Raw genomic sequence first — 22,212 nt, 5'->3', positions numbered from 1 at the left:
TTAACTTGCTGAAAAAGTTTACCATGTTTACAATGTGGCTTAGCGGATAGGAGTAGGCTGCTTAGCATCAACCACCTCAAAGCCATTTTGCTTTACAAATGAGGAAATGCAAGGGTGGGGTGCTCTCCACCTCTTCTATGAATTACAGAGAGTTACATATTAGAATGCCTATCTGTGTAACAGTTATTTTAGGATCAATTTATTATGAGTGAACAGTCAAAACATGAGAAAGATGAGACAATAAGCACATGCGCACCTCGCAGATTTTATCTCAGATGTGCATGCTGTAATTTGTCTGAATTCACCCTAGTGCCACACGTTTAGTGACTTAACTCCAGAGACCTTTTCACATTTAAGGCTATAAAACGTAAGATCTTTGCTACAGGCTGTAACTTCTTACATTTGACTTGAAAAACATAATTCGTCTCCCAAATGCACTTTCACCAGAACTTCTATTTTGAATTTTTTAGGCATTGTTCATAAGTAGCCTTTCATCAACTGATAACTTTATATAAAGGTGGGAAGGAGGAGCCACTCTCTCTCAAACTCAGAATTACAGAACCTAATCCAAATTATGTAAATAAATAAAAAAGAAACTTTGCATTGCTCTGCAAATGGCACTTGTGTTTCTTCTAGTTCCTTCTAATAGCTTTGCTGCAGCAAAGATAACTCTAACTTGTTTAATTACTGTTTCTCAGCAGACGTTTTCAGATTGATGGCACGGCCTGAAAGCACAAAGGAATTGTTGAGTCGCCCCCTGACTACATACTTTAAATCAAAAATATATTATTTTAAATCATCTATCATTTTACCATCTACCGTGATTTAAGTAGACTTTACTTTCAAGCTTGAAGGAAAGTCAAAGATATGCACATCTACCTCCTAAGTTCCATCACCCTCTTCTTCCCCCCACCCTCCAAAAAACCCCACAGGTTTTAGAGGAGTCAGAAAGAGGCCATATGCTTACCCCCGATAACGGTTAGATCATCTTTAATTCTAGCACCTGAAGTTATACAAGGGTTTGCTTAATAATCAAGTTTCAAAGAACTGCTGGACACATTCAGTAAGGTGACAACTGTGCAATACCACTCAGTATTTCAATATCAGGGAACATACTCTTGAATTGTTTAAACACAATCCACAGAACTCAAAATTAAACAACCATCCACAGTTTAACTAAACAATCAGTTAAAAGTCTTACAGTTTAATAATTCACATAATGGTCAGTCTTTAGTAAGGGATACTGCAATTGATTAAAACACAACACTAGATTTTACTCTACGGGTGTGTTGGGCAGGCACGTAATTGGCCATTCTTGGGTATAACCAGAGGAGTAAGGAGAAGTTTACCACAGTTTGGCAAATCCCACATTTTGTCAGTTAAAAGTGAACTGTGAGAATTAAATACTCATCTTTACATATACACAAGTTATGCTGTGAAAGCATATTTGCTTACAAACATATAAAAATACTTGTTAACTAGTTTGATAAGAAAATAATGTATAAAAGTATATAGCAAAAACATTTAATCATCTCTGACAATGGAAAGATCAAATTCATTTTTATATCACATGAAACAAAAACAGCTACAATTTTAGTTTTCCTTAATCCCTTACCCAGAAATACAAAGGAAGACACTTTTTATTTTTTGTTTCCAAACAATGATGTGAAATTTCATATTAAGCTGAAATGCCTCAATCCAGAATGAGCTCAGGTATTTGGCCATAATCTAATAGTAGTAGTAATCATCCCCTAGCTGTTCTGGATTCATAAAATAAATACAGTAGACTGTTTTGGCCACTGAAATAAAACTGCAGCATAAACAAGAGATGAAAATTTTTGCTGACAATGAAATTCAGTGTAGGTTTCTTAAGGCTAGCTGAATACTCAAGTATAATTTAGCTGAGGGCAAAAAAGCCAATCCACCCCTTTTTTTTAAAGGTATTCTCTATGCTTCAATATAGGTCTTTGTAATAGCTAATGAAACGTCAGAAGTAAAAATAAATTAATTCACAAGAGACAACTTATGCATGACTTCAACACCTTGTCCTACACGGTTTTGTTTCATCTCCTTTGCGAATAAAACTCCACAAGGTGCAAGCTCTTAAGAGAGAAGAGGGAACTGTGGTATTAAAGAAGCAGCCTTAGTGTTTTGCTTTGAAGTCTGCCCCAAGATGACTGAGTCTTCTTCAAGAACTATTCTGCCAGCTTCTTGGACTAAGGCTATTCTGGTGACCACTTTTAGGACATGCACATATAAGGCTAGACCAATACCAGAAGTGATGTAAAATGATGGAAAGAAAAAAAATAATAATCTGGCAGTTGATAGCTTGGTTCTTGGGATTCTCAGAAAATAACACAATGGCAGCCTTTCTTGTCTTTCTCTTTCCGTGTTGGCTCTGGTGAAGGAGGGCACTCTTGTTCTTGAAATTTCCTGGAAACAGATATTTCAAGTTAAATTCATAGACTCGTTTTCACTAAAATAAATACTGTATTTGAATTTACTGTTTTTACATGTTTATAGAGGAAGGACTTACTTTTGATGCTCAAACTTCTTATAAAATGAGTGATGGTATTTTGATTTTGCCTTTATTTATTTATTTAAGAAACCCCTCTTTTTACAGGGGGCCAATATTCAAATTTATTTTTATCTGTTTGGCCTACTGCGTAATCAATAAAGTCTGAAATAGTAAGGTGAAGAAGTTCCGTTTCGAATCCATGTACCATTCATGTGAGCCTTTTTGCCAACACACAAGAAAATTTTAGAACAGAGCATTAGTTGAAGTCGACTGATAACAGCAGGCAGGATTTTTTCAGTGATCTCCCACTGCATTTCAATATATTTGCTGGAGCTATCCATATTAAGACAGGGGCAGCAACTATTTGGATTTCAGTTACCGTACCTTATAACTCTGACAAGTTCATGAAAAGCTTGGTCTACATTCAATCGGATTTTTGCTGAGGCTTCCATGTACGTTACTTTAAGTTGTCGTGCTAGCTGCTGGCCTTCCTCCTGTGTCACCTGTAAGGGAAATCAATCATTAAGCTACGTGTCGTGCAGGCACATTTGTATCAGAAGACACTGCCAACACCATTAACCTAGGGATCTGCTCCCCTCCAACAATAATGCTTATTTGACCCTAAACTGTTTTTTTCTGCACTGTCTACGTGATACAACTGGAAAACAAACCCACGTGCTACAACACACAAATTGGTTGGTTGTTAGGCATGGGGATTTCCTCCGCTGCAGCTGCCTGCCATTCACCTCATTTCTGCAATAACAAGACCAGAGTTCTCCTCCTAAGCAGACAGCAGTTCCTCAAAGCAAGTGCCTGAGTCACAATCTGATGGATTACTAAGAGCACTCTGAATTCTGTTGCTAAATTCACTCTCTTCCTCGCCCAGCTAAAGCTAGAGAGAATAAAGATTACTTCTTTTAAAACAAGAAGTGATGTTTAGCTTCTGAATCTTTATTAAAATCGCAAGAAATACATGTATGACATAGCGAAATGTTAAGACAGACAATTTTCAACGTAGCCTAAATCGCCAGAGATGTGGAAAAAAAACACTGCGAAGTCTCCCCACTTAAATACTAATGAGACACTGTCTTACCCCCTGTCTCCTTGGGGCAAATGATAAAAACGGTGATTAAGAGAAAATAATGAGCACCATAAAGAGCTGGAATAAAACTTAAATCGATGAAGCAGCAGGCAGGAAGCTTCCAATACAGGAAGGAGGAATAAGCTGGTCACAGGGCAAAACCAAAGGAGTTGGCTACATGTTTTTGGATGAGCCGAAAGCAGGGAGGTCAGATGACAGAAGGCCACCTTAAGCAGTGCAAAACATGAAAAAGACTTCAACAGGAAGCTTACCCCCAGCACAGGGAGGAAAGGGCAGCTCTGAGTGATAAAAGGAAGTACAAACAGATCTTGCCAAGACAGCGGCTAGTGGCAGAAATGTCAAAGATTACACTGCTTTCACAGAAAAATGTTAAACCAGCACGTACGGGACTGATAGCGCGAGAACAAAAAAACCTAAGGGTTTATTTTTAGTTTGTTTTTGAAAAGGCAGTCAGATGCACACGGAGATTAAGAAACTACACAGACATGGAAATAGAAAAACATCACTGCAAGCACTCAGCGCACTGCAAGATGTAGAAGTTTTAAGCTGAAGTTTTACTTTTTAACTTACAAAATACTTTCCTACAGCTACACACACGGTCTGAGAGCCTTCCTGCACAGCATCTCAACACCCTTGGCTCCTCTGTCACCAGCAGCCCCACTTGTACTGCATTTATTCACTTGCTGCTGAACTGAGAGCTGCTCCCACTACACCCCCTGCAAGGAGCCCCCGCAGCACCTTTACAGCTGGGGTAACTCAGGATGCAGCCGCTGATCTCAAACACGCTTACGTTTTTTTCAGTGTTATCACCATCTGCTGAAGTCAGAAAAAAAAAAAAAGAAACACTACACAACCAAGATAACTTACTGGAGCTGCGTTTTTAATAGCCGGGCACAAAGTGAGAATGACTGGGATCCTTCATTTCTCCATTACTGTCTGAAAACTGAATGATAGTCAAGTTTTCTGCTCCGGTAGCTACCATCACCCCACTTCCATCTTCCCTCCCCAGCCCCAAATGTTGAAGTGTCCTTGTTCCAAAGCTTACAAAGGCTGCATTTAAGAAACGTCCACAGATGGCAGGTTAGTGCCACGGCACAATCCCACAGAGTTTGTATGAGGATTTTCTGAACCTTTTACGCCTCTCTGCCTCGTTCACCAGACAAAAATAAGCTAAACTATCAATAATATTGGTAGCAGTTGCAAAACCAGCCCCCTTTATTTTCCTTCATCCCTGCATAGCTACTGCAGCCCCAGAAAGTAAGAGATTAAAGTTTAATGAAAATAAGTAACTGGGAAAGCCAGCATAAGAGCGAGGATAAACTCTATGCAGCCTTTACAGGTACCTGATCATTATTTTCTTCATGATTGCATCTAAAGCATGTTAGAGATACAGCTACATTTGTTCTGTAGGGAGCTACCTGTAATAAAGTTAAGCTACACTTCCACAATATTCTGCATTAAAAAACAAACAAACAAACAGATATAACCTTAGAGCCCTTACTGCTTTTGCCAGATTATCTGTAATAATCTCAATTGCTCAATTCCAAAATAATCTATCATTTTGTCTCATTTTACCAGTATTTCCTGAAGTAGCTTGCGGTCAACGCCAGCGACCGCAAAGTCAGTTTAAAAACAACAACAACAAAAAGCAACAAAACCCCCTTGGTTTTGGACACACTACGGAAGCATTTGCAGTGCTCAAGCAGTAAATTCGAAGCCACAGCAGAGCAGTTCCGTTTTCAAAGCTGAGGGGACTGTCGGAAGGACAAACAGAAATACTAGGAAACAAAAACACAAAGTTACATCATGACGTGCTCCCCAAGCATGTACGACAACCCCGTGTGTCATGACAAGTCTCAGTAAGGATGATAGGAAAGCTTATTAAGAATAAAATTATAAAAATTACAGCAAAATAAAAGTAACACATTTCTTCTTCAAAGAACACTTATTTTGATGGAGCCGCAGAGTTTCTGATGAACTGTACGTGTTGGTTCTGCTTTGAAAATCTTAGTTTTGGTAAAATGAAGGGTGGCTATGAATGGGCATCACTCGCAATGCTCATCCCTTGTTTTAGAGCATGTTACCATTTGTTTTCATATATTGTTCTTTCACACTGTTCAGTATTTGGTAAAAGTGTCTCAAATTAAACACTGTTTACAATGGATGTAAGTGAGCAAGTCAAGCATGGAAAAACTTATTCCCCAGCTCCCTAAGTAACAGGCTCCCTTCTGAAGAAGTTTCCATTTGAGTATCTGCAGAAGAATCCTGCGAACACCTCAGACTGCCTTCCTTCACTCTTTTATCTGAGAAGTGGCAGAAATACATTCATTTCCGAACTTTCTATACTTTCCTGCACCTAGAGAAATGCTACAGCGCTCTGCTGCTTCATAGACTCATTTTCAGTTAAACTTTGCACGCATGTTTTGCCTCTACACTTGCACGGAGGGAGAGCGATGGCAGAGCCCCATCATTCCTGAAGGGCAGCTTTGTCACCTATCGGTGCTGCCACCTCTGGCTGATAGCAGGCAGCATATGCCTGGGCTGCTATCCATGCACAATTTTGCCCAAATTCTGATTTCAACTGCCTAGGCATAAAGAGAAGCCCCGAGGAGCTGACCTCTCCTTAAAAACCTTGCTTTGAAGGTATCTAGCAACGCAGATGGTCTCAGCACTAGGTCACTGCATTCGTTCAGTAGTAAAGCAAAAGGAAAAGCTATCGTTTAATGAAATTCAAGCCCTTTCCTGTTGCAACTTGGATTTTCCTTGAACGCCTGCCATCTGGGGAATGATCTGACGTGATCCAACTTAAGCCAGCGGTTACCTGCAAAATATCATACCTATCGTGCACTGACAAGCCTGCGCCCCTGCTAGTAGGGGTTGTTACTAAAATATCAGGTGCTCTGCGGAATTGCCTTAGTGTAGAAACATCCACAATTGTCCGAGTTGTACAGAATCAACCCATTTCAGAAAGAGACTGCTCTTCGCCAGCCTAATGCATTCAGGACTTTGCCTCCCATGCTACACGGGAGACAATTACATCAAGTCTGCTTAGTTCCATTTATCTTTTATCGATTTATCTTCTCCATTTATCTTTATCAATTATTACCGTAGTGAATTGCTATTTCAAACTTCCATTTCCTCTCTTTTCTTGCAAAACCACACAAGTCGACCTGTAGGTATTACAACCACCACTACTTTAGGCTGCCATTTCATGAAGGTCATACTACAGGCTGGGCACTTCTGCAGTGCCAGGCAGCTCCCGTATTTCCTGGGAAACATCTGCCATTGCACCAGGACTACCAGTTACACATTATTTACTTACAGATTTATGCTATCATGGCAGCACTCTACACTATGCTCAACTACAAATTGCAGTTACCTGCATAAAGGTGTGGTTGGACCCTTGAGACCCCCAAACCACTTCCATATGTTTAACTCTTTCAGGATCCAGGAAGATCTGTGTTAGTTCTATTCGATTGCTGATCAAAACATACGCTTTAACTTAGTTTCATGTTCTCACAGTGTGTGTTTGCTATTAGTTCACTGGTTTGCCTCCTGTCTTTAGGAGGATGTATAATACAAGCAGTTGTGTTCTAAAACCTTATATCCAGCCTCCTGGATTTCCGAAAAGTGCTCAATTCTGAAGGTGAAAAACATACCTTTCGAATTGCACGAGTTTAAAAGAGCAGGATGACATTTTGCAGGACTGCCTCATGACAAAGGGGGCTGGCTGACACGATGGGAGAGAAGCCTGACACAACAGCAGAACACAAAGCACAGAGGAGCAGCACTGCGTGTCTGCCCACAGGTCCCAGCCCCGAGACACCCCGCTAGCACAGGGCTCTGGGCTGGGTGAGGCAGAGCTCTGCCTTCCTCCCCGGAGCTCCCTTGCAGCCAGGGAGGGCCCAACCCTGCCTGAAGCTTCCCATACTTGGGAAGACAGCGGCAGGACTCGTCTGCAGCCAGGTCAGCCAGCTGAGCCAGCCCTGCATGGATGCCTGCAGCGCGAGCTCTGGCTGCTGCTGAGCATCCAGCCGATAACATCTCACTGCTGGCTGCTGCCAAAAGGCGAGGTCTCGCTGTCTTGCCCCCACCCCGGCTCCTCCCTGCTCTGCTCAGGGCCGCGGTCCCACCCCTAACCATGCTTCGAGCTCTGGCGCTCACTCTGCCTCTCCAGGAGCGGACTTAACTCGCACATGGAGCTGAACCACTCCAGCCCGCCTGTTTTTCTCCCTGCCTTGAGAGATGATTCAGCTCACCGAGTGCTTCAGATGAGTGCTAGAGCCAGCACGGGGAAGAGTGCAAACGTGAAGTCAAGAGGGGCGGGAGGCCTCTCCCTCCTGGGGAGCTCTTGTGTCAGCTCAGCATCCCAAAGCCATTCCTTTAGACTGACTTAAGAGCCACTGAGCCCCCTCCATGTGATGGGGAAGGGGCAGGGAAGAGTTAAAGACACCTGCTTCAGCAAACCTAGAACTTAACTTCTGCAAACCTCCAGCTGAACCAAGGCTGTTTGAGCCCTGCCCTAGTGTGGAAGTGACAAACCCACCAATTAGCACAAATTATGCACGTGGCAGTACCAGAAGTTATGCTTGCCAGTAAAAGTAATCAATTAAACAAGCCAAAACAACAACAAAAAGCTTCTGGGGACACGTGCTTTTATTTGCGTTCAGATGTTAAGCAACTTTGCTTAGTTTTGGAAGCAGCTGCTTTAAGCTTACACTTTTATCAGCCTATCACGATCTGAAAAAGAAACTAGGAACTGAGTATGGAGGAACTAGCAGGAGAAAAACGAAGGGCACCTCTTCTTTGAGCAGGGAAACAGGTAACTTACAGCCTGCATAATAACATTAGGAGGGTGAAGGAGACAGAACAAGGACCCCAAGTATTTCTAGGAATAGATCTGTAGGATTACCATTTACATCTGTAGGAATCCTCTGAGAATTGGGTTTGACAGAGATGTTATTTCCCTCTCAAAGCATTCAGATGTTTGTCCTTCAGCTGCTAAAAGTCTGCGGAACAGCTTGGTTTTACCTCCATGGTTTTCATGGCGACGTGTGCATTAAAATACATCACGTTCCCGGACCTGCGAGGTTAAACCTGGGAATTTTGATGGGGGTATGATGTGCAAACACATCTCACTTTTGTCTCGGGGACAGGCCAGATAGCTCTGTGCACGTGGGAACACATCAAGTAACTTCTGATGAGCCCCTGAGGGACTTCTGCGAACAGCTCTCTTAGAGCAGAATATCCCAGGTTGGAAGGGACCCGCAAGGCTCATCAACTTTCGAGACCGCATCTTTCAGCACAGGTTTTAGTTTTGTAATGACCTTCCTGCTCATGTTCTGGGTAAAGAGGATGCAACAGTCAAGGGAGCACATTTGACAGCAACTATTTTGTACTAAAATGTTCTTTGTACTAGATTTTTTTTTTCATGTTCCAACCACTGGTTCTTGACATATGACAAGATTTTGTTTAGCCAAGAGCAGTATTTACGTAAGCAATTGTGGACAGATACTAAGTCAGGTAAATAAATCTGAGAATATCTTATCATATAAGGATGACTTCTCTTTGTTAATCTCAAAATAATTACAGCACTTCTGGTAGAATTTGGTTTACTTTCAGGCTACTTTCATGTTTGCCAGTAAAACTTTAAAAGTCATCTCACTATCTCATGAAAATCACTAGAATTATGAAAGATGTTGAAGAACACCACAAATTTGACACCTGCTTCTCTCCTGCTGGTGTAGTACTACTAGTCCCATTCTAGTTTGAACCACCAATTTGATTAATGAAAATCAATACAGTAAACATGGAAAACACACACAGGCTCCTTCTTTAAATCATTCTAAAATATTTCAAGCCATCTTCCAACTAGGGGTGAGCATAAAATCTACTGCTTCCAAAATTTTAGCATTAAGGTACATGAACAAAGAAGACACTGCGTTGCTGTACTTCCAGCTTCGAAAGCTGTTAAGTTAGCTGTGCAGAAGGTAAGTGGTTAAATGGAAAAAGACAAATGGCTACTCATTCATACATAACAGCAGCGAGCAGTAAAAGCAAGGAATTGTCAGGATCATCAGAGCTAGTGCTGGAATGCACTCTGCTTGGCACAGCGCGCCACAGTGAGTAACAGAAAGGAAAAATTACACATTCGTGCTTGAGTCATGACAGATAGCTCTCACCCTCGGTATGTGAATAGATTTGGTCTCAACATCACCCAAGTGAGTCAGAGTGAAGATCTGCTCCGTGTAGAATGCCATCATACTTCTGAGATTCTTCAAGCACAGCCCCTGAGCGTTGTTGTTTTTTTTTTTGTGTGTTGCAATTAGCTAATACATGATTTTTTCATTTGTTTCTTGTTCCCCCTATTTTTGGGAGGAAAACTGTGATGTTTCTATAAGAAAGCAAACAGTAGCTAGCAATAAATTAGTTACCTGTCTTTGGTGGTCCAGATCTGCTTTATTACCAACTAGAATCATAGGAAACTCATCACGATCTTTCACTCTAAGAATTTGTCGCTGAAACTTATAGATTTCTTCAAAACTGTAAAAAGAAAAGCAGAGCATCAGTGTACTAATTCACAGATTCTCAAGTTCTGTAGAAGTTCAGGAACAATGAATCACCTATTTGGACTTGCCCTGCCATGCCACACAAGCACAGACAGCTGCAGGCACTCTATCAATGAGTTCACTGTCATAGCATGACTGATTAGAGAATCATTCAATACTCAAACTAAAGAAGTCCTGACCCAAGCTAGCACTGGACTGCACTCAGTTTGGACAGCAAGGTAAGTAAAACCCTCGTTCTGTTTAATTCTAGAGGGACCAGGATGCCAATTAGTTGAGTAGAACCAAGCAACCACAGTCCACTTTATAAACATTGACTTTGGAGTTCAATTCTACCTAGAATATTGAAGCTACAGTCTGGAGACACTGGTGATCAAAGTTCCAGGTAGCAACCTCCACAGCTACTTCTAGGAATTTTGGTGGAAGTGGGAAAATTGTGTCTTCGAGAAAAACAGCTGGGATAAATGAGCAGAAAGCTTTCCAGTTCCCAAATTATACCAGGTAGTGATGCTGTTTAGGCATTAAGAAATATTTCAGCAGCGCTAGAGGGTGAGCAGGACAAAAATCCTCCCCAAAAGCAGTATATCAAAGAAGCTAATTCTGGCCTAGACAATGATTTTTGGAGAGAAAAAAATGCACTACTTTCAGTAAGCAGCATTAAAGCTATGTCAGTGCATGTGGAGCTCCAGCACAGATCCTGGTAGACAACTGCATTGCCTTTAGATCAGAGACATCCCAATCACTATACTTAAGTCCGGACATATAGCATGAAGTCATTTACACTCACATTTGTAAACTAAACTTTAACAGCAAGATGATCATCAGTAAGAAAATTTCATCAAAAATTACATAGACATGATAATGCCAACACAGCTCATCCTTATGAAAGAACCATCAGAAGAAATTTGAATTAGAAAGAATTTGAATTAGAAAGAAGGAATGCCAGGAGGCATACTTGGACCTCCATTTCCATATGCATTTTTAATACTCTGCTCAGATGTCTGCAGCAACTGGAGGAGAAGAGTTGCAAGCGACCAACTTCTTCATCCAGACTTCTGGGTTCAGAATCCTTCCACCACACAAGACAGATACCCTTGGAAGACACATACTTCATGGACAGGCAAGGCAAGCCTTGAATTGTACGGATAACAGAACAGAACTGAAAACCCTGCTCATCAGCACTCTTAAGGATTTCAGAGGGGAAGTGATACGCAGGATTAACACATCAAGATCTGCTTAAGAAAAAATTAAGTTTTTCAGAAAAGCAAGAGTTCACGTGACGACTTTTAAAATGCACAGTCCTCTGTTACAAAAATATTTATGTTAACATAAGTGCTCCATGTGTCCTAAAAAGCATAGGCACAGACCTCTAACAGAAGTGTAAAGTCTCTTTTGACAGTACGTCAAGACAAAGTTGTACCTCTAGCAGCATTCTTAAGTGTAAGGTACAGATCCAATTGAACATGCATATGCTCAGTAGAATATTTATTTTAATTCTCAATATAGACAGATATTGTAAGAACAGAAATGACAGATTGAATCTGTAAGGAAAAGATACTGCAAAGATTTCTGTCCCCCCTCATTTTATTTCTCTTCTTTACAACCCAAAGCAAGTAGAAAGAGAGCTCCCTGAGCTCTTCTTCATCTCTACAAACCTGGTAAGTTCAACAGGGGAAGACCATAGCCAAAATATTAAGGGACTTTCGGTACACACATGGCATTTTCCTACTCTTAAAATAATCAGGATCTACCTCACCGAGTTGTCTGAGCTTCCAAAAATGCACGTTTCATCTGAACTCTGCCATAAATAAATGAGTTATGCAGGTTCCAAGCAATTCATGCGAAGAGGCAGAGCAAGATCTGCCTGCAGAAGAGTGAGAGAGACAGCCTGAACTGGGCACATGTGCTCAGAAATCCACAGCCAGCCACAGGATGCTGACAAACACACAGCAAGTGGATAGCTTTTTTTTTTTATTATTATTATTATTAAAAAAGAACCCATACATAATAGCGAGCAACCCTTTAAATCTGTCACCTACAGGAAACTAGTATTCGGGACTATAATGAAGTGCCTGAACAGATTTGGCTTTTTTTTGTTATTCTTGTTTTTGTTTTCAAGTCACCTACTGTAAGATGCAAATACTTTCATTTATATGATCTGTTTCAAACAGGTTTTTGTCAGTGCTGAAGACATATCACATTGCAGAATGTAAGTGAATGCATTCTGTTAGAGGTTATTTCAATAAAGGATGAGTAGCAATTTCAGATTAGTTACTACACAGATAGATTTTCTTACATCAGCTTTCTTACATCAGGCTTACCTTCCTCTGTCAGTGACTGAGAAAACAAGCAGAAAACCCTCCCCTGTCCTCATGTACTGTTCACGCATGGCTCCAAATTCTTCTTGTCCTGCTGTATCCAGAACTGAATATAAGCAAAATATTAGTTACTACAGTTCATGTTCTTTGAATACAGACTGAGAATAAAAATCCTTCCTAATAGGAGATTGTGAAAGTTGTGAAAGCCTATCCTATGTATTGGTAGCTGAGCAGAAATCACTTTTTAAATATTCTACTGGATTTCTGCTAAGATTCCTAATGCATCCTTGGACTGATTGAGCAATTCCAGATCTATGAAGCAAACTGCGAAACAGTCTGGCAAACTTTTGCGAGTTTGGGACCAGCTGATGAAGCTGTAAAACGTACAGAGAGGCTGCAGGGGAAGGGTGTTGGGAGTGGTGTTGTTTTGTCCTTAAAGAAATCATTGACTAGGGGGAACTGAAACTTTTATAGCAAAACAACCAAATTGGAGAGGCAGCACATGACAACCCATTGATGCAGGTTTCATTCCACCACATCACCCAGGTGACTGACTGGAGTTCTGTCAATTCTCCTAGCATTTATGGGTACTAAAACTTTGAGAATAATCCTTAAAAAAACGTCCAATCTACTATAAAAGAGGCACTTACGCACATCAGTATCTCTAATTCTGGGTATCACATTAATAAAACAGAGATAGCTTTTATCAGCCACAACCTGGCATAAAACCACGTGCTGCACAGTTCAGCCACGTTACATTTACGCATACAGATGTGAACACGGGCACTGACAGCTGCAGCTGCTCTGTGTTTGGTTTTGTTTGGCTACTCACTGTCCAAGCGCGCAGCTCGTTCGTCTATCACACATTGTTTGGTGTAGGAGTCTTCGATCGTTGGGTCATAATCCGTAACAAAATAGGACTGCAGGAAAAAAAAAAAAAGCACGTGTAAGACAAGCACCTCTGGGACACCCACCAAGTAAGACGCTCCATGGCTTAGTGAAGATGAGCAGGTTGATATCCACGTACAACGGGTTGTCACTTTACTCAAAGACAGCAGCATTTCTATCCCTCGCAGATGCTCCCAAGTCACAGAAATTACTAGCAGAGTTACTGAATTTACTGCATTCCTCCAGGATTTCTAGCTTCTAGTAATCCCTTGAGTTTCCCAGCAGGAATTACTAGAAGCTAAGAAGTTTCTAGTGGCTTTTTAGGCCTCCAGGAACTGCTAAGTCTCTCTGAACATCTGGCAGGGCGTAGATGTCTTCAGCACTTCTCACACGTTTCCAGGATTTGCTTCCCTTCCCCCCTTGAGTAATTCCTAAGCAGCAGTAGGATTTTCCCAGCAATTCCTAGAATTCTGCAGCAGATTTATAATTATTTCTAGAAGGGCAAAATCATTCTCATCTTTTCTTTCACCTATATCCAGGACTTAGTTTTATCCAGAAGCTTAAAACCTGGCTTTTTAATGAACGAACCTATTCATAAACTATGAGTTGTCTCAAGTCCTCTGTGATCTTTAACAAACTGTGAAAGAAGAAAAAAATCATTTATGTGACCATACCAACGTGTAAATCAAGTTATTTACAAAATCTGACTTTAAAAGGAAGATCACAAGGAAAAGAAGTCCAATGTTTCATTAAGGAAACAGAAAAAAAAATGAAAAAGCTGTATTTTTAAATAAAAGGGAGAGTATGCAATCAGCTTATTTCACTCTCCTGAATGGGTATTAGTAGAGCACCTGAAGCACCACGTTCATAGCCAACAAGTGCAATATTCGTCACCAGAAGTCAGAAAATTGTCATCATCTCAGAGGGATTCTTCCTATTTTCCTTATTATCCCTGCAAGGTCCAAGAACAGCAGCAAGCTCTGCAATATCCAGAGCATTTCTGCACCCTCCCCTTCTCCCCTAATCCTCCACCTTTTTTTTTTTTTTTTTTTTTTAAATGAAAACCACAAAGTGAGAGCATCGGACACGGTACACGTGCACGGAGCACTTTCCTCCCTCAGAAGAGGGAGGGAATTGTCCCAACCCAGCATCGGCTGCATCTCAAACTCAGATTGAGCACACGCCAGAGCTCCCCCCATTTAACAAGCCTCATATGAGCAATTTCTTCCCTCCCGTGGAGATCCGCTGCCAAATCTGCTGTCACAGCCACTCTAGGAGAGGTTTGCGAGGCAATTAGTGTTGTGGTTTACCTCCAGGCAGTAGACAAAGCTAATGTGCCTGAAATAGCTGCTGGTTTTGAAGGAGTCTTCCCAAATTGCACTGGGACTATTTGCCACGGGGAGCATTAACCACAGCTCACAGGCCTTATTCAGTCAGGATTGATTTATGAAAATTAGACGTAGCAGATACAGCAGGTATCAATCTGAGCAGAGCCAGGCCTTCCTGCTGCCATCCAGGCGGCGTTTAAAGAATTAGGGGATGACACAGCAACCCCGAAATATCCCCAGGGGCTGCACCTCCACCTCCAAACGCTGCCCTGTGACAGAGAGCTGATCTTACGCTGGTGCTGAGCGCAGGCAGATGAGCAGAGCGTGCAGATGCTCAGCACAGCGCTGCTGTCCGTGGCGGTGTCTGGAGAGCTGGGCCAGCTTTCTGGTGCCTGCTTCACAGGAGTGGGATGGAGCAGGTACGGAGCAGCCTGAAGGCTTCGAAGCAGCTGCAAAATGCCCGTGAGCTACAGCAGGCGTCGTGATGCCAGCTGGTACAAAGCACACAGAGCCACTCCCCACGGGTCACCCTACGGGGACACCGCTCTCAGATGTCTCCCAAATGTCACCGAGCTTGCAGTGATGAACTGGAGGAGCTCAGTGTCATTCAGCTGGCTCCACGGCAGCTGGCCACTGCCTGCAGGAAATCATTAGAGGAAACTTCTGTGAAGATAGCAACTCCAACATGCTCTACTGTTACACCACTCCCTTAATCGCTAATGAAATCAAGGCACTTTTCCACCCACTTCCTAGAAGGGAAGCAAGAAGCCAAGCCCAGTAGGCTCATCAGCCATTCAATTTACCCCAAATATTATGCAACGAGTTTTCTAGGTTTCCTCTTTCGAAGACTGCTGAGGCAATCAAGTCCAGAGATGAGAAAACCTGCCAAGGCTGCAAGCCCAAGAGTCATTCCTGCAAGAGCTGCATCTCTCGCAGCCCACCGCCAGCACCCCTTTAGGCACACACGTGGCCTCACCGACTGCATTTCGAGCACCATTTCCTGACCTCCCCTACCTGCAGGGCTCTGAAATTCCAGCGTTACCATCATCCCGACCACCGGTCTCACCGTTTGCCTCCACTTCAGGTCAGAGTAACTCCAAAGCATTGTTTTCAGTCACTCTTTTGGCAAGGAGAATGTGTGAAATTTTTTTTTTATTTTTTTTTAAATCATCTCCCCCGCTCGTTACGCTGCCTGTAATGCACAGAGGGGACTTCCTCCATTAGCTGGGCTCCCTCACAGTCCCAGGACTCCCTCTCCATCCATTAATAACAGCAATTAGCAGGGTGAAGACATCTTACGCAAGCCACAGGGAAGCGTCACATTTTTGGTGCAGCTTTTTCGAATTATTCTTCATTAGGCCAAGAATAGTCTCCAAGCTGAAAAGCCACCTGAAAGCACACGAGCTGAAAAAGCACAGCACCACGACGGGGTGACAGGGGCGCCACGTGCCAAGACACATATTTATCCTCGCCCTGCCTATAATCTCCAGTTGTATTTACTAAATATACGCTTAATGTTTCAAAGAGCTGCTAGCTGCTTATTTAAATTTTTTCCACGTGTTCAGATTTTTGGTTTCAGCCCAGTGAAGGCAAGGAAATAGAAGGGTTTCCACCCTCCAGCTGAAGTTACAGACCGCCTCTGGGTTTAAATAACACCCCCGATTTTTTAGCACTCAGCCCCGCCAGAACCATGCCATGCAGCAGGGCCAGGACAGGGACTGCCCCTGCATAGAGACCAGGACACTGCAGGAATTACTCGTGCCAACCCAGCATTGTTTTTAAACCGAAGTGCTCGAGGTTTTCTGCGGTGCTGCAGATGGCGGAGAATGTGGAACAAAGTCTGGGATTACATCAAAGCCAGAGCAGGCAGCAGACAGCTACCAAAACACCAGATCATGCTGCAGAAGGACAGGTGTGTCCTTCTCCAGTCATCCCATACTCACACAAATCCCTACGAGGCACTTTTACTTCTAGAGAGATTAACAGCACCTGTTCCTTTCTTCTGAAAAAAAAAATAATAAGAGACATTAAAACATCGTCTGTGTGCTTCAAAGCAATCAGGGATGCTTCCCTCACTCTGTCCCGCTGTCCTGGTGTCTGCTGCCAGCGCTGTTATGGCCACCCAGGGAGGCAGATGCCATTTGTCACTGCAATAACCGTAATTACCACGTGATGTGAAACCCTTGATAATTTCACTAACAGTGAAAACAGAACAACAACAGGACTGGAGAAAGTTACAGTGAAAGAAGGATGCCACGAGCCGTGCACAGAGCCACGCTTTGCAGGGGACTACAAGCCGAGCACCCTCCTCGATTCCCATTGCCCCTTCCCAGCATCTGGCAGGAACAACAAGGCTGCTGTTATCAAGATGAGAAGTTCTTTTTATCTGCTCCTGAAGAACGAGAATTACATGTACATAAAACACGGGTATTTACGTATGATTAAGCTCATGCTTACTCAAGCCCCAGAGAATGCAATGTTCTGACGTTATCCAGAATTGTCCGAGAGCACATCCAGGAGACTATCCCACAACGTGGACTTCACAGAGGAGCAAATCTTAAATGTTGAAGAAGATACGGTGGGAATACAACCATAAACATCTGACTTGGTTACGTATAACTAAGTCTTCCCCTGAAGAGATATATATTAAATATACACACAGCACACGAGGATTGTCACAAGCTTGTGCTTTGTTTGGAAACACTAAAAGCACAAGTTAGCCCTACTACACAGCCACGTATTCTTACATCTCTCCCTCTCTCTGCTCCCTGCTCCTCCAGATGCAGCAATCGCTGAACAAGCACTTCAGAGAAAAAGTAATTTGTGCGCAGTACATGGAGGTACTTAATGCACACAGCCACACATACTACAGCTCTTTCCTGTAAAGAGAACTGCAGCAGCTCCTACCTGAAGTACCCAAAAACAAAACCAACTTTTCTTCCCCCCGCAGGCATTGGGAAGCAAAAGGTAGGCCAGGGGGTGCAAAGGGACACAGGATAAACTGTCTTGGTTTGAAGCTGAATGCAGATGTATCTGAATCCCGGCTATGCACCTGTCAGGTCTTGGATTCCCTAAGTGAACTCGTGAACTTCACACCCATAAACGTACTCACTTGTGATGTATTTTTCTAGCTAGCTGTACACTAAGAAGTTCCACGTTTGTATCCACAGCTCAGCAGGGCTGGCTCACGGCAGGATTTAGGAGCCACGATGGTTCTGGAGCCTGTTTGTGCAGGACAGACAGAAGAGAGGAGCTCAGGAAGATGAAAGGCTGAAATGAAACCGATTTCCGTGCTCTGAACAGGAACATCTACCAGTGCTTTAGATATTCCAGCACCCGTTAATTTGTCCTTCTAATTGCTACTTGTAAGGAAGCAGCTTTTCCTTCTCCTACCCTGCTTGGGCTGCAGCAGCCCAGGAAAGAGATCTCCCTTCTCTTCTCCTTGAACCTAGAGCCAAGGAGTGACTTATCTGCTGAACAGATAATTAAAAGTTTCTGGAAAAAAAAAAGAAATGACAAGTTTTGAGTGCACGCTCCTATCATAGAGGCTTCAGGAATAAATCTTGCAGCTCCTTTGCTGGGAAGGGTTACGTGCCTTTCTGCTCACTTCCTGCCTGGCTTACATAAGCTGTCAGGATAACCATCGTGAAGTGTTAACGCAGCCTCCACACCTGAATTATGGACAGAGGGGACAGCAGTTACACATGCAGAACATCAGTAATGGTGGTTGGGTTTTGTTACTTTGGGTGTTTTTTTCCAATACGCACATTTTCTCGCGGAAAGGAACATCATTTGCCTCAGTTACGAGCAGAAATGCGTTTAAACACCTTTTGAAAAACTATCTTCCTTAAAAACTTAAAACAGCTTTCAGATTTTAACTCAAACAGCCCTGAGCCATGCTTACATTTTTCCCGTTGCTGGTTTACAGCTACCCACGGGGGTGCCCAACTCAGCACTGGCAGCTCGGTGGCCTCTGATTTATCGCGTTCATACTGAACAGAGCTGCTGTAAGCAACGCATACCTTACACTCTGCACTCCAACTACTGACTTTCGATACAGTTCTCATCACTCAAGGTCAGAGAAAAGTTCACTTTCACTGTCCTTTAAGACTTCTTTGCAAAGCCCCGAATTAATGCCTTTTAATGCCAGTAAGCACCAGCAACCTTCTTTGAAGAAGGCTTTGCAGTTTCTCAAGCCTAAACACGCCTGATCATAAAACGTGCTCTACCCTGCCAGGATAGACGAGTCCTGATTTCATTTCATTTCATTTTTGCTTCACAGCAAATATGTGCAAGAACCACTTGCAATTCAAATCACATCTAAAATATTCAGTACTATCTCTTCAGCCATAAAATTTCATCAGGTTTGGGCAGTTTTCAGCGTAGTAGCACACTTCGGGAGAACCTCAGTTTCTACCTCGAGAAGCCTGACATCTTTTTATACTTACACGTCTGCCTTTAGGACACGTGTATAACCAGGTAACAGGACTACAGCTCTAAGTAAAAAGAAAGTAACGTTACTCAAAAAAATCCCCCTGGGGGTGGGGGGCAAGTAAAATTACGGGAATGTACTTTTATCGTGTACATGACATCATCAGAGCACCTCAAATTACAGCACTGCGTAGCAAGAGGTTTTGATTTATAAGTTTAGGTACAGTAACAGGGTAAAACACCTGATTAAAATAGCTCGTCACTTCAGGATCTTGAACCTAAACCAGCAAGGGCCTTCAGATTAGAGGTGATAAACCACGTTTAGGGCATTTACAGTCTGAAGAAAGAAGGCACTTCACAACTCCGAGGAAAGTACTGAAATCTACTTGAACGCAGACTGAAAAAACTTGACTCCATGGTAAAAATAAACCCTTGAGGAGAGTATTCACATCAAATCAGAGCCTTTAAAATATATTCAAGCTGCAAACAAATTGCTTGTGATCTGGACTTCTCAGATTGCCTAGCTTACACCATGGACATTGAGACTCATATTATTACTTTAACACAGTAAGAACTTTTTCTAGCCCAAAAGAGCATGTAAAACAGACCCACTTCAACAAGTCTAGTGCATTTTAGTAACATTAACTCCTACTTCAGATTTTCCTTTCTTCAAAGTACCTGAAAAACATTTGAGCCCTGGGACTCTGCAACAAGCTAAGGTAGAAAACCTTCTGAAGTTCATACCTGTCTTATTCTGAAAGCAGTAAGTAACAATCTGCTTTAGGTAGTAAAAGCCTTCTCCTACCTTTCCTACCACATCTCAGCTCTCTACAACGCCAGCTGCTTTTGTCTTTAGAAGCAGGCAGGCAGAGAGCCCGATGGGTTCTCCTCTTAAAGAAATTGCTTTAACATGGAGATACAGCCGGGTAAACTAGCCCATTAAAACCAGAACCTACAGTCCTCTAGACTGATTCAAATTAGGATTAAACATCCATAGGACGGTATTTCACCGTATAACTGAACTGCATTAACAAGTTAAGAAAAAAAAAAAAAAAAAAGGTCCAGAATCATCAATATATATTGAATTAAAAGTGAAGATGACTTTCAGGGCCAGTGACATACCTGCTGTACGCTATGAGGCCGCTGCAGTCACAGACAGCAATGAGTCTCCACCCAGTCATTCCTTTTTTCCTATTACCACAGTAAATCCCATAGAGTTTATGAGCACCAGCTTGGACAACATCCAACCTAAAAACATTCAGCTTCATTAGCAAAGTCTGGAGTATTTTATTTTTTCCAAGACTTACTGGCTGATCATTAGAAGCTAATTATTTAGGAAAAAGGCTATAAAATAGTACTTAAATCTAATAAGAATTATTGTGTCAGACGAGCACTGTTCTGTTAGCTTTATGTGCCGCCCAAATCATGTATTTATTTAACTCCAACCTTTTGGCCTGAGAGTAGGCTGTCTAGACTCATTTCACAGACTGCAGACAATTACTGTAATCTGTAAGTTTTGAAAGTGCCATAACCAGAAGTGCCAAGAAGGCTGAAATGGCAGCTGTGTTATTTAGCCATCTATTTTCATTAGCAAGGCTAATAATTACTAGCTTTCCCCCCCAACTCCTGAACAGCTTGCAGGTGGCGAGCTACAGACAAGAAGATCGTGCTAAGAAGCTACCATAAGGATAACACACGGAAGGCAGGTGTTTAACAAGGCAGTTCCCTAAATTTCTTCACACCACCACCGACACAGCCTGCAAGCCATACCGGGTGAGGCTGAGGGCCTCGGCACGAGCCCCAGGCACCAGCTGCTTCTGGTGCCTGCTCCGACAGAGAGAGGGTTTATCCTGGTTGACAAACATCGTCAGTGGCCTTTCAGATCCTGGCAGGGCCAGCACACAGGCTGGGGAAAGAGCCACACTGAGGAAGAAGCACCCACCCACGTGCCATCACACCCAAGCCCAGCAACAAGCTCCATAACTTTCACGTCCTCTCTGCAAAGACGAGTTTCTCCGAGGATCTGATGTTACAGCGTCGCTTTCTTACCCCATATATAAAAGGAAAATATTAATAAGCTTCATTGAGGCTTTAGAGCCAAACAACAAAGCTTGAGAGCATCTTCTGCCTCGTCTCTAACCCAAGGTGTCAGGTTAACCTACCTGATTCTGAGAAGGAAGGAAGGAAGGAAGAGGACTTTGTCAGAAGAGGCTGTGGACACCCTTTAGCACTAGAGACAGGATGTCCAGAAGCTCCCAGGCACACAAGCAGCCTTTGTTTTTCTCATCTGTTTGGACACAGCATTTGATGGATCAAATTCTAACAGAGGAGGGAAAAAAAAAAGCCTGAAGCTGATCACCGTCAGCCAAACGGAGCAGAGCAACGTGAGAGTTACTCCATCCTCAAACGTGCCCGTAGGACAGAGAAATTCCACCCCTGCTCAGCAGAGATCTCTGGCACAGATTTTGGAGCTACAGGTGAACCTGACAGCACAGTGAGGCTCGAAAAAAAAGCACAAGTGCTTGAAGTAGACATGGACACTGCTGGGCCAAAGCAATACTGCCATTTCAGAGGCTGAGGGTTTCTGTAACAACAGAAGGTTACAATTCCAATATATTGAGCCCTCCAGACACCAGCAGAGTACAGGGCTTTCCCTTCCAGCCTAACCTGCGGTCACACTGACGTTAAGTCTCTTAACATCCTTGCAAAGTGTCTTCAGAGGCATTCTGTGTCTTTTTCCTCTCCCTACCGTTAGCAGCAGAGCTCCAGACCGAAGGTTATTCAGACAACAGTGTCGTTCAGGCTGCTTTTCTCATGGAGCGTGGAGTTGCAGGACAGCATGAGGGCTGTTTAGAAAAGGCAATTTTGCCTCTGATATTTCAGAACGTGCACAGTGAAACTTTTACATTGGAGACAGACGTTCACATTCCTAGAAGGAATACAAGAGGTAACAGGGAAAATTTTACCCTCGAGAGTCAGATAAAAAAAAAAATCCTCATGGCTGTGAAGTCTCAAGTTTGCTCCATGTTTTGTGTCAGTGTCCTACGAGTTTACGTTGCTT

General features: G+C 42.7%; 1 protein-coding gene across 1 annotated transcript in view; it reads right to left on the bottom strand.

Moving 5' to 3' along the window:
• Positions 1-973: 973 nt before the first annotated feature.
• Positions 974-22,212, bottom strand: part of RRAS2 (RAS related 2) — a 33,186-nt gene continuing 11,947 nt past the window's right edge. Inside the window, exons 2-6 of the mRNA XM_032189022.1 lie at positions 13,337-13,424; positions 12,508-12,610; positions 10,055-10,163; positions 2,903-3,021; positions 974-2,433 (exon numbers count right to left, since the gene is read on the bottom strand). Of these exons, the coding sequence (XP_032044913.1) occupies positions 2,346-2,433; positions 2,903-3,021; positions 10,055-10,163; positions 12,508-12,610; positions 13,337-13,424 (507 nt within the window). The 3' untranslated portion in view covers positions 974-2,345. The remainder of the gene's footprint in view (positions 2,434-2,902; positions 3,022-10,054; positions 10,164-12,507; positions 12,611-13,336; positions 13,425-22,212) is intronic.

Source organism: Aythya fuligula, chromosome 5, assembly GCF_009819795.1.
Source record: "Aythya fuligula isolate bAytFul2 chromosome 5, bAytFul2.pri, whole genome shotgun sequence".
Taxonomy (NCBI): domain Eukaryota; kingdom Metazoa; phylum Chordata; class Aves; order Anseriformes; family Anatidae; genus Aythya; species Aythya fuligula.
This window is presented reverse-complemented; position numbering and strand designations above follow the sequence as displayed.